Genomic DNA, 12,560 nt, shown 5'->3' on the forward strand with positions numbered 1-12,560 from the left:
GTGGCCAAATACATATTAATTTGGGGGTCCTTGACATGAAAAAGTTTGAAAAACCACCGGTCTAATACATGTTGATGCACTGTGTACCATACAGTATAATGTGGGTGTGTGTTTACTGAGTAGCTGCCAATTGTGCCCAAAGGAAAGATGGTCACTGTTGCTGCAGTCTGACTGAGTGTTTTTTGTTTATATTATATCACTCACATCCTGGACACCCACTGTTTGTAACTTATCCTTATGAGAAAAGTGAGCCATGACATCTCTTTTTCCTGTACTAACAATCAGTGGGTGTATTTTGTTTACATATAAAGCCCCGCTAGCTGCTTCACAGTCAAATCCTGTTGATTTCAATCAGAGACATGGAAATGTTTGACAAATTTAGACAAATTGGAGTACTTCTACTTTGGTAGCCCACTACATTTTTGATGTCAACTTTAGTACTTTTACTCAAGTACATTTTTAAATACAGGCTTTTTACTTGTAAAAGGGTGTTTATATTGTGGTATTGCTACTTCTACTTTACTTTACTTACAATATAAATAGTACTTCTTCTTCCACTTTCTTTGGAAATAAGCTTTCAAGCTTTCTTGTGTATCCTTTTGCAACACATTCTCATGCATCCTTCTTCACTTGTTGTAGCCACATGGATTTGGCAATAAAAGGTGTATTCAATCAATCAATCAATCAATCAATCAATCAATCAATCAATCAATCAATCAATCAATCAATCAATCAAACAGCCAGTTTATATATCACTCACATCCCGGGACACCCACTGCTTGTGAGCATTGTGAGCTTGTAGATCTGCTATTTTCAAACATGTTTGTACTTTTACTTGTGGTACATTTTGATGCCAATACTTTTGTACTTTTACTCAAGTAAATGTTGAATTCTGGACTTTTACATGTAACAGAGTATTTCTATATTGCAGTATTGGTACTTTTACTTAAGTAAAGAATTTGAGTACTTTTTCCACCACTGCCACTCACCCATGTTGTGTCCATAGGGAGACTCTGCGGCTCCGTCCTGCAGGCTGGCCAGGATCTCTCCCTTGCCCACATCGCTGTCCCCGACCAGCAGGAACTTGAGCAGAAAGTCGTAGGCCTTGGCGGGACTGTTGGTCCGGTGGTGGTGATGGTGGTGGCTCATCCTATCCTCCTCTCACGGCTGATCGTCACCACCGTCGTGTCCCATCATGAGTGGAACACACACCCGACCCGGGCCGGGTCCGATCCCCACACACACGACTGATCGGCTAAAATGATTGATCTAAATCGGATGAATGCGTGAATTTCAATAAATAATAAAATAATAACACAAAATAAAAAAAAGAATGTAATGTCAATTAATTGCACGAAATAAGTGCTCCCAATTTGTAAAAAATAAATACAATTATGTGTCCAAACTGTCCATAAGTATCCTCACCATGTAGTGGTAGACCCTGATGGATGGATGGAGCCCACGCGGTGGAGGGCTCTCCAAAAACAATGCGCAGTTGCGCGTAAAAAGAGAGAACAATCCGTTCTATTCCGGGGATCGGGTAATTGAGGTATGGCTCAATACCTCGATCTCTGCTGAAGTGAAAGCTACAACTCAAGTGTCATTTGAAAAAGAAAGTGCCACTCGCTTCTAGTGACACTAGACTATGATCTGATTTTATCAGTTGTCGCCGCCGTAAAGCATCCACAATCACACACGGGATTTATTTAACGGTCTGTACCATAATAAACCGTAACCTATAGGTTCTTGTCTACAGAATATAATCCGTGGTGTGGGTTTGTTTTTTTCCGGACCGATCGACCGACAGACCAGACCAGATCAGGCGGGCTGAGCTGACTGACTGAGCCCCAGGCAGGCGGCTCTCTGCCGTCTCCTCCCCGTCCTGCCCTCCTCCTCCCCGGCAGAGCGCTGATGGAGGAGGGGGGTAGAGAGAGGCTATAGCTGCGTTCTGTGCGTCGTTACGCACAGAACGCACTGCGTTGCTGGGGAAAGGTATCTAAGAAGTACCTATAGCTATGGATCACACGACGGTCGTCTGTCACGACCGTCACGGATGAACTTCAACCTGGTGTTTGCACTTTTCTCCCTTGTTGGTCCGTACATCTACTTAAACGTTCATGTTTCAAATATAAAGTGTTTACCCCATGGCCACAGATGTTACAATTATGTACGGGTCCTGAGACGTACCCGTATATACCGTTTTGTTCAATAACAATATTTTTAATTTGATCGGTGGCCATGTTCTCATAGAGTTGTAATGTATCAGAGTGCAATACACCTCCCAACCGACAGGGTCGCGTCGTTGAAAGCAATGGCGAAAATACAGAGACAATGGCCACCGATTGGATTAAAATCCTTTTTATTGAACAATACGGAAGATACGGGTACTTCTGAGGGGCCGTACATAATTGTAACATCCGTGGCCATGGCATAAGCACTTTATATTTGACATCTGAACGTTTATGTAGATGTACGGACCAAAAAGGGAGAACATGTAAACACCAGGTTGAAGTTCATCCATGACTGTTATATAATATATGATTGACAGGTCATGTTTCAGGGCTACGATGTAGTGTAGCGAGCTGATACTGTACAAGCTCACAATGCGTCGGTAGAACTGCTATTTTCAGAGGATTTTTATACATTGTATAAAAAAACTTGTGAATTGGGACCTTCTGCATAATGAGTAGGCCTACTTCTACGTTTGGTACTTTAAGTACATTTTGATACCAATACTTTTGTACTTTTACTCAAGCACATTTTTTTATTCCGGACTTTTTCTAGTATTTTTTACATTGATACTTTTACTCAAGTAATATATCGGAGTACTTTTTCCACCACTGGACTGGTTACCACATGGCTTTGATGCTAGTACTGTGTTGAGCTGATTTGAGATCAGTGGTTGTGTCTGTGTGGTTATTGGCAGGCTGCCAGCAGCATGACTCTGTGTTGTTGTTCTCTCTCACACTAGCATGACGTCACCAATAATGAGGCCTGCATTCTGCATTGATTCACAAATACAATGGACAACTACTTACACACTGTAAAACACACTGCTGCTCTGTCTTGTGGCGTCTCCATTGTTGTCTGAAAAGGTTTTTTATTTTTAATCCAGAGACAAAAGACAACACAACTCTTATGTATTAAATATACTTGAATGCATGTGCTGCTATCTGAAAGTACTGCTGCCCTCTCTGTGTGAGCAGGTGTAAACCTGATGTGTAATCTGTAAAGTGAAATAATTCATTCATAAGTGCATTGTGGAATGTATGCTACTAACCCCCTCTGTACTATGGCCTACTGTAAACGTGCAACAATTTATATTTTATTTACCTATATGCTACCTGACACAAATAACCTAGTTTACTTCTTTTTGCTTATCTTTCAATTTTGAGTGAGTTTGAATTTATTTAGGCTATTATAGCCTACTGTTGCTTCCCTTGCTTCAGTGTAAGGCAGGGATGGCAAACTCATTTTAGCTCAGGGGCCACATGGAGGAGGGCCAGAGGGCCAGAGGGCCGGACCGGTACCGGACCGGTAAAATCATGGCATAATAACTAATAATAACAATAACAACAACTTCAGATAGTTTTCTTTGTTTACTTTACTTAGTCTTAGTTAGTACAATCACATTCTGAAAATGTAAACTTCACAAATAGGGATGGCCAAATGGAGACATTTTATTAACCGTTTACCGTTAGGCCTTACCGATTAATTAATCGATAACCGTTAAGAATTTTTTTTTTTTTTTTGTGCCAAAATACATTTTATTTCGAAGGGGCAAGTCTACACAGTTTGTTTTGTGTCTCCAGCAGAGTTTCTAGTGTCTCTATCTCTCTCTGGAAGAGGTTGCACATGAACTCTGCAGCCGCACTGAGGCGCTCCAACACAAACAATACCAATACAAAGACGAGGAAGAAGAAGAAAAAGTGGAAGTTACGTGTGGTTGCAGGTGTAGACTTGGCCAAAAAACTATTAAAACATTTTTGGCACAAAAAAAAAAAATTTTTTTTTTTTTTTTTTTTTTTTTTTAATGCTTTGCAAAATCATCTCGCAGGCCGGATTAAACTAGTTAGCGGGCCTGATCCGGCCCGCGGGCCGTATGTTTGACATCCCTGGTGTAAGGGCTGATTTATAGGTCTTTGTCCTTGTCGCTTTGACCTTGTCGCTCAGCGACAATGAGACAACTCGGAGTACCTCGGATGGGCATGGTTTTGAGGTTATATCGGTTTAGGCATAATTTCTGTGTGAGGTTATGGTTAGGTTTAGGCAGTGATGGAAAGTAACTAACTACATTTATTTAAGTACTGTACTTGAGTACGTGAGTATTTCCAATTTCAATTTAAAGGTTAGGGATAGGCATATTAGGGGTGGTCCCTGGGCAAAACACCCTGAGAAGAGGGAGTCCCATTACACGCTGCCAGTCAGGTTTAACCACTTAAAACCGGAGTTGCTTACTGTACTTGGATCTACAAGCTCACAACGCGTCACGTTGCGACACGTTGTGAGCTTGTAGATCTGATACGTTTGGCTTATGTTCCCCCTCAGAATATGGATGCTGGGGTTCAAGTGGTTAAGTGTACATGCTTGTAGATCGGCTATTTTCTGTGAAGAGATATGGTGTAGAGGGGGGGGGGGAAACAAAGTAAAAACAGGGGCTGAAGTCAATATTAATTATATATGGTTAACTTATTTGCCAGAGTAAACGTTGGGTTGCAGAAGCAGCAGAAGCAGTGATGTTGACATGAATAAAGATGCCTGAAGGTCTGATGTTTAGAGAAGTTACATAACTGAAGGAACTGAACACATTGTGCAACACAGCAACACTGGGGTTGAGCTGAGGTGAGTCAGGAAATACTCTATAGAAGAGATTTTATATTCCATAATATGCTTCTGTTAAGTCTGTGTCACACATACAGTAAAATCCTCAGTTGCAAATAGATAAATTATCACTGATTTATTTGAATGGTCACTTTTGTACACAGGAGAAATGACTATGCAGCAGTTATGTGTAATGGGTGACCTAGAGAAGCTTGAAGTCAATTAGCTCTGTTGTTAAGTTTAATCACCCAAAAAAGTACTTATTTTCTATCAATTACACACCCCATGAAGCATTGAATTCATGGAGACTTTTTGTTTTTGTCGCATTCCTAAGCCAATAATTTGATGACCGGGTGTATTTCTGGTAGGAGACACAAAGAGAGTCCTTTGAGTCTCCTACCGGATACATTAGCATTTTTCCGCCGGCAATCAAATTATTGGCTTAGGAATACGACAAAAACAAAAACAAATCCATGAATTCAATGCCTCATGTTGTGTGTAATTGATAGGAAAGAAGTAATTTTTTGGGTGAACTACTCCTTTAACAAAGTCCTCCAGAAAGATCTGGCTGAATAGCAGCTGTACCTACATAATATAAACATAAGCTAGTTGAGTTGTAACAGGTTGCATGTACCCATGCCATTTTTGCATTAGAGGGAAAAAAAATCTATAAGAATGATTTGTATTCCCCCCCCTGGCCTTTTCGTTACCACACATGCCTATAATTTGTTATTATTTGCAACTGTTGGATTGGATCTCAGCTGTGTGGGTGGGTTTCCAATGCTGTCATCTCAAAAACCTATCCTTTCATGCCACCTAGTGCCCAAACTAAGGCATAACATGTGAAGCAAAAGCAAATACCTCCAGATCAATAAAATCCCTATTTCCAACGTGTTCATCATAATTTATTTATTCATTTTTACAAGCTCTGAGACACTTGAGCTGATACATTTAAGTGATTTATCAGTTTAAAAGGCATTACAGCTGTTTTGAACAGAAAACTGTCCTTTTTTTATCAACGTGTACAGTTCAGTCCGCAGACATAGACAATGTTCTTTTACACATTAAGCGGATGCTGTAGTCCGACATACAGTACAGTTTGTCTGGGTGTGAGTGTAGACACTGCCAACCCGGTACCAGCAGCCAGAGAGGGTTGTGTTAATACGTGTAGGTTTGTGAGATCTGTTCCTCCTCAGCCACCGCTACATGACCGCAGCAGGGCTGTACCCGGGCAGGGGCAGCCTCTGGCCCTCCTTGGCCTCGAAGAAGGTGTAGGAGAGGGTGATGGTGTCGACGCGCGCCATGCGCGGGTCCTCGTCGAACTCCGGGTCGATGTAGAAGAACACGGGCATGTCCACCTCCTCCTGGGGGTTCAGACGCTGCTCCTCGAAGCAGAAGCACTGTGGAGTGTGTGTGTGTGTGTAGTGTGGAGGACAGAGGAATTTAATCAGTTATGAAAAATTATCAATTTAGATACAATTATCAAAAAAGCGAGTCTGAACTCTGCATAAGATGCATTTTAAGCAGCCAGTATTCGAAATACTTACACGGAAAAGCATGGAAAGGTAAAGAAACCAATGTCTTAATGTGGTGGGAAAACGATGTAGACTTGACGGGGTGGATTACCTGTATCTTGTTAAAGTACTGTCCGGCATCGAAGGGAACCACGTTGTACGTGGAGATGCCGATGACAGGCTTATCTGTTGGGTTCTTGGCTCTGTAGAAGGCCAGTGCCGTCTCCCCTGGGACCACCTGTGTGTGGAATAAACATAGTTACTACAGCTTTACTATCAATGCACTTTGGTTTCTATTTTAGTGTTGAACGGACTGTATTATTTTCAAAATTGTAAAAGAAAGCAAAATAGCAGATCTGCAAGCTCACAATCGGCTATTTTCACTATTCATCATACAACAACGCATACATAGGGCTCAAGTGGTTGACATGGAAAAGTTGGCGCACCACTGATATAGCAAAATACTGTTAGGGTTTAGAAAACATTTTTAGATACGTATTTGGCCGCGGACCCCCCATCTCAAAATGTTTTGTTCCATGGACACCCAGGAAGCAAAGATTGAGTTACAAATGTTCGCTTTAAAAAATATACTATATTCAAAGATTTGCACACATTTTCACGATTTTTAAAAAATAGCAGATCTACAAGCTCATAGTCTGCTATTTTTGAATAGCCAAAGAAATCTAAAAATGACACAGATGCGTTCCCAGTCTTAATGGGTTAAATAATTTATGAAATCGATTGGTTCGATTGACTGTTGCACCCCTAAATCAATCAATAAAACAAAACCTTCACATAGGGAGACAGTGGGATGATGTTCTTACATAGATCTCAGTCTGTTGGGGTCTGAAGTTCCACATCATGCTGGCGTGTGTGTCTGCGTTGAAGGTGATCTTGATGATCCGCTCTTTAATAGGCTTCATGTTCTCCACCTGCTCTGCATCGTGTCCTGCCACCGCCGCCCCTCCCAGACCCGACGCCTGGCACACACACACACACACACACACACACACACACACACACACACACACACACACACACACACACACACACACTTTTAGCAATATGGTCAGTAGTAAATGTTATTAATGCGACAATGCAGAACTTGTTCTAATGAATAAAATGCTACAACCAGTCTGTATGGTAGAGTATTTTAATACAATGTATTGTAACCACTGGCAACAGCTACTGTGAAAGTTAGACTTGATTGGTTGACAACGTCAATAAAGTTATTTGAAGCAGGCGTCACACTGAATTGGACCTTTGGATCTTGATTGTAATCAGGACATCATTGAAATGATCTCTCTCTGTCGGGAGAGTGGACATACAACGTATGCATTGTAGCTTTAATAGAAACACCTTTGGGGTGACATCTAAAAGTAAAAATACGCAATTTAGCGCACAGACCACCGATCACGTTTTTAGCTGTGGTGGACTCGGGATGCGGCCTCGGGATGGGGGCGGCCATAGCTGAGTGGTTAGTGAGCCCGCCTAGGGAACCAGCTGGCCCTGGTTGCCCCAGGTTCGATTCCAGGCTATCCCAGCATATGTGCCGATGATATGAAATTTGACTCTTAACCCCAATTGCTCACAGGTTCTCATTGGAAACAAGACCGCAAGGACTTTCATGAACGACCTGTTAAAAGGAATTATCCTTATCCTTATGCAGTTATGAAAATGTTCTACTGTACTACTCGTACTAGGATATAATAACATATAAAAAGGTAAGAAAAAGGCTAGTCCAGAATTCTCCTTTAAGGGCCTTGTACCTACAAGGCCCTTAAAGGACAAGACCACTTTGGTAGAGGTTTGGGTTGTGTAGTTACCTTGCCATGATGTAACTCCAAAGATGTTGAATTGTGTAGATGTAGAATTTCGGACTAAATTATGAACCTCCCCTCCAAATCTTGTAACTCTAGCCCTTACAGTTTCTGAGAAAAAAATACTTGAAATCGAGTTTTTTCATTTTCCCATTAAAGTGGATGGGGAAATTTAATGCACTAATAAATTAATATCAATTAAACTATGCAACCAATCTCTTAGCAAAATACAAGCGCACGATTCCCGGTCAAGCCGGTCATTTTAACATATGGCACGACAAAAAAAACTGTGGGAGGAATAGAGGTCCAAAATAAAGTTTATCTAGAAGAAGTGAATTAAAGTGGGAAGAGTACTATAGTGTGGTTGTTAGGGCAACCACACTTTTTTTCATATTTTTATAAAAAGAAAAAACAGTTTGTGATGTTTTATATTGTCTGAATCAACTTTGTTTGCGTTCGTTTATGTGCTAAACAAGGGACTTTGAGAGCTGTTTCACCGTACAGTGTCAATGAGGAGCATATTTTGAATGATCAATTTCTAATCAATGGAGCAATTATTTTTGATTTCTTGTCCATCTTTGGAGTTACATCATGGCAAGGTAAACTACACACCCCAAACCTCTACCAAAGTGGTCTTGCCCTTTAAAGGAGAATTCCTGAGTGACCGTCTGTCTCACCTGGCAGTACAGCCTGTACAGCGGGACGGCGGCGTAGGACAGGCCGATCATCCCCACGCCGGCCGCCGCGATGTACGTCAGCACCGTCTTGTTCCGGGCCTTCCACTGCTCCTCTTGGCTCTTGGTCTGCTTCTTGCGGCTCTTGGCGGCGCCGCGCGTCTGCGTGTTGAACCGCGGCGGGACTCGCCGGGACAGGAAGTGCTCGGGCTGCGGGCGCCGCAGCAGCAGCGCGTGGCCGTGCGCGGCCCTGGCACTGCCCTCGCAGCGGAGAGACCGGAGACACCGCGTCACCAGCACGGCGGGGCTCCCGGGACAGAAGAGGGAGTGACGGGCGAGGACGGGAAGCAGCAGCATGGCTGTTCAGAGAGACGGTCTGTCCACACACCCGGGGGGGGGTTAGACCCGCTGGAATGGGTGGACGCTCGCCTGGAGAGACAAGAAGACTGCTGTCTGTATGCAGTGGTGGGAAAAGTACTCAGCTGTGTTACTTAAGTAAAAAGTATCAATACTGCAATATAGAAATACTCTGTTACAAGTAAAAGGCCTGTGTTCAAAATGTTAGTTGGACGGACTGACAGTGAATGGACGGACACTCGCCTGGAGAGACAAGAAGCCTGCTGTCTGTATGGGTGGTGCAAAAGTTGATTTAATTGAATATTTAATTACTGATCGATAATTTAATACAATAATTGATCAGTAATCTATCCCTATTTTGGGCGAAAGCTTTACATAAATCTTTGACAAATATTATAAATTATTTGTTTTCAAACATTGAGACTGGTCTAAATCTATATATCTTCACAAACTCTAAAGGAATCACTACTGTTTGCTTTAGTAGGGCAACCTTTATATTCACACCACAATTTAGCTATCTCCATAGTATATGGAGTTTACGCGTTGGCCTGATGTCAGCATTGGATGTCTCTGCCGGCTCCATATATGGAGCTCTAGATGTGATGTCAGACCTGGATAGTTCACTAGGATCAGTGTTTCCAGATTTTGTGAGAGAAACAAGCAACCAGGTCTAGGAAAACCAGCCCAAAAGAAGCGACTATGGGCCACATGAGCACTTTAACATATACATCAGCTATTTGAAAACAGCAGATCTACAAGCTCACAACGCGTCGTGAGCTTGTAGATCGGCTATTTTCAAATAAAATCTTGCGGGAAAATTATAATAAGCAGATCTGGCAACCCTGACTAGGATATGTCGGATAACTCCATATAGGGAGTACCAGTATTCAGTGGGCAAGCCAAGCCAATCTATCAAATACCCATATGACGTGAAGTGAGTGAAAGTCTTCGTTACAAGTACATTAATGCATTATTACTACTATAATTGATACAATCCAATAATACAATTGTGATATAGACCAGTGGTTCTCGCAAACCTTCTCATGTCAAGGACCCCCAAAATGATCTGTATTTGGCCACGGACCCCCATCTCAAAAATACTGTTCCAGGGACCCCCAGAAGCAAATATTTGAGTTGAACAAAAAAATATACATATTCAAAGATTTGCACACATTATTCACGATTTTTCAAAAATTGCAGATCTACAAGCTCGTAGCGCGGCACTCGGTGCCGTGCTATGAGCTTGTAGATCTGCTATTTTTGAATAGCCAAAGTATAAAATATGGTTAAAGTGGTTGAAATGATTGTGACGATGTATTAACACAATTTTCTGGGGACCCCCAAGTAGGCCTACCCCCCCAAGGACCCCTGGGGGTCCGATTCTGTCGGATTTCTGTTCCCAATGGGCGGTAGTGACGGGGCGCATCCGGTGAAAGCCAGAATTACACCTTATGTAAACAGGACGTAAACGAAGGGGGGAAACTGAATATCGGCCACAGACGGGAATAAAACACGTATTTATTGAAAAATATGGACTAATACATTGCACAAATACTCCGGACACCTAGTTAACATTTGGGGCAAGCGGGCAAGCACCTTATATTTTATATCTGTACATGTTCGGAGATATACGGGCTTTACTGGTGACATTCCAGGGCAAACTGGGGGGGTGGAGCTAAGACTCTAAAAATGTCAAAATCGATTTAAAAAAAAAACATCTACGAGAGTCTTGATCTAAGGCTAAAAGTGTGTAAAACAGCTCGTTTGTTTTTCAAGAAGTGTTCAAACGTTTGCAGACAGTCTGAGTCAACTAAACCACAAGAGTCACTATATGGGCTCTTATTGTCCAGCAGCTGGTTAGCGTTAGCATGCTAACAGACAAGTCAGACCTGAAGTAGGGGGTACAAGAGGTCGAATGGACCCGTTATTGCCTTGTCATTCAGATCGATAAGCGGTCATTACCTGGTAGGATGAAAATCCAGAGAAATTAGTTTAGTAAGTCCCTCTTACACCTCCATGGGAGACAACATTGTATAATAATGTCACATTGGCAAACATACATAAGAGGCTGTGTGTGCTGCCGCTTACATTCCCGACTTCCCCACAGACTCCGTCACAGTGGTTCCGCCCAGTGGCGTTAGGTGTAAAGTAGCCCTAGAATGTCTGTGATCTTACATACATTTCAAGTATTCCAAATACACAGTCATAGATCTCTCTCGGTCCCCCACTGTGTAGTGCCCATCTGCGCGGCCATAAAAGTGCTCTAAACTCCGTCTGTACTCACCCAATAATTAATTCCTAAGACGTGTAGTCATATTTTGTCCTCTAGTTTCATATCCATGTGAAAGTTCTGCCAGAAAACGTGTGTTTAGTCAAATATCTCCACTTTTTCACGAGCTGCACACGGACGTCTTTCTGTACGACGCGAGGGGCCAGGAATGATTGCAGCACTGAATATACGTAACTTCCTTTAGGACGCACAAATGTTTGGGACACACAATTGGCAGGTGATGATTCATTACCCCGCAGCAATCACAAGCACCTGTCAATTGTGTGTCCCAAACATTTGTGCGTCCTAAAGGAAGTTACGTATATTCAGTGCTGCAATCATTCCTGGCCCCTCGTGTAGGAATTAATTATTGGGTGAGTACAGACGGAGTTTAGAGCACTTTTATGGCCGCGCAGATGGGCACTACACAGTGGGGGACCGAGAGAGATCTATGACTGTGTATTTGGAATACTTGAAATGTATGTAAGATCACAGACATTCTGATTCTAGGGCTAGGTGTAAAGTAACTAAGTACACTCAGGTCCTGTACTTAAGTGCAATTTTGAGGTATTTTTTACTTTACTCAAGTATTTCAAATTTTCTGTACTTTTACTTCTACTCCAATACATCTCAGAGTAAATATTTTTTAATATTCTTTAATGTAAATATCTTTAGTTTTTCTCTTTTTTCATTTTCAATCTGTTTATATGATGTTCTGCATAGTAGTGTATATGTGTCTGTCATTTAATGGCAGTATGAATTGAGTACAAAAGGACCCCAATTGAAACAAGCCATTGGCTTTTTTTAATTTTTTTTTATCCTATTTAGTTTACCTTGTATTTTAACTGTGCTTTCATGTGCTTTTTTTCCGCAAACTTCTAAATAAAGTAATCAATCAATCAATCAATCAATCAATCAATCAGAGACAAATATTGTACTTTTATTCCACTACAATTATTTGAAAGCTTTAGTTAGTTACTTTGTAGATTTTGATTATTATTACAAAACATACATTAGCCACTTCAGCCCCTATATACATTTCAGCAGTGGTGGAAAAAGTACTCACATTTTTTATTTAAGTAAAAAAAAACACTGACATGTAGAA

The 12,560-nt window shown here is 41.6% G+C and overlaps 2 protein-coding genes across 3 annotated transcripts in view; both read right to left on the reverse strand.

Annotated features, from left to right (window-relative positions):
- Positions 1 to 1,947, reverse strand: part of LOC308104217 (ras-related protein Rab-40B-like) — a 40,016-nt gene extending 38,069 nt beyond the window's left edge. Inside the window, exons 1-2 of the mRNA XM_080454576.1 lie at positions 1,426 to 1,947; positions 990 to 1,269 (exon numbers count right to left, since the gene is read on the reverse strand). Of these exons, the coding sequence (XP_080310702.1) occupies positions 990 to 1,149 (160 nt within the window). The 5' untranslated portion in view covers positions 1,150 to 1,269; positions 1,426 to 1,947. The remainder of the gene's footprint in view (positions 1 to 989; positions 1,270 to 1,425) is intronic.
- A 3,783-nt stretch (positions 1,948 to 5,730) lies between these two features.
- On the reverse strand, positions 5,731 to 11,281 carry LOC308104550 (cytochrome c oxidase assembly protein COX11, mitochondrial-like). Of its 2 annotated transcripts, none has more exons than XM_080454992.1 (5): positions 11,149 to 11,281; positions 8,833 to 9,258; positions 7,160 to 7,315; positions 6,448 to 6,573; positions 5,731 to 6,221 (listed from the first exon to the last, which is right to left on the reverse strand). In XM_080454992.1, exons 2-5 carry the CDS (start codon positions 9,184 to 9,186, stop codon positions 6,024 to 6,026), a joined length of 834 nt encoding a protein of 277 aa, XP_080311118.1. In that variant the 5' UTR covers positions 9,187 to 9,258; positions 11,149 to 11,281; the 3' UTR covers positions 5,731 to 6,023. The 2 variants fall into 2 exon arrangements, with proteins under 2 accessions (XP_080311118.1, XP_080311119.1); XM_080454993.1 differs by having other exon boundaries at positions 8,833 to 9,282; positions 11,149 to 11,265.
- Between the last annotated feature and the right edge of the window lie 1,279 nt (positions 11,282 to 12,560).

The sequence above is a fragment of the Gymnoscopelus braueri genome, assembly GCF_963280865.1.
Source record: "Gymnoscopelus braueri genome assembly, chromosome: 17".
NCBI lineage: Eukaryota > Metazoa > Chordata > Actinopteri > Myctophiformes > Myctophidae > Gymnoscopelus > Gymnoscopelus braueri.

Excerpts from the sequence above, each read along its gene's own strand:
- LOC308104550 (XM_080454992.1), bottom strand. The coding sequence starts at position 9,186 with ATGCTGCTGCTTCCCGTCCTCGCCCGTCACTCCCTCTTCTGTCCCGGG. Across the intron at positions 6,574-7,159 it reads CCCAACAGACTGAGATCTAT|GTGGTCCCAGGGGAGACGGC; the intron begins GTAAGAACATCA and ends TTCCACACACAG. Across the intron at positions 6,222-6,447 it reads AGTACTTTAACAAGATACAG|TGCTTCTGCTTCGAGGAGCA; the intron begins GTAATCCACCCC and ends CACACTCCACAG.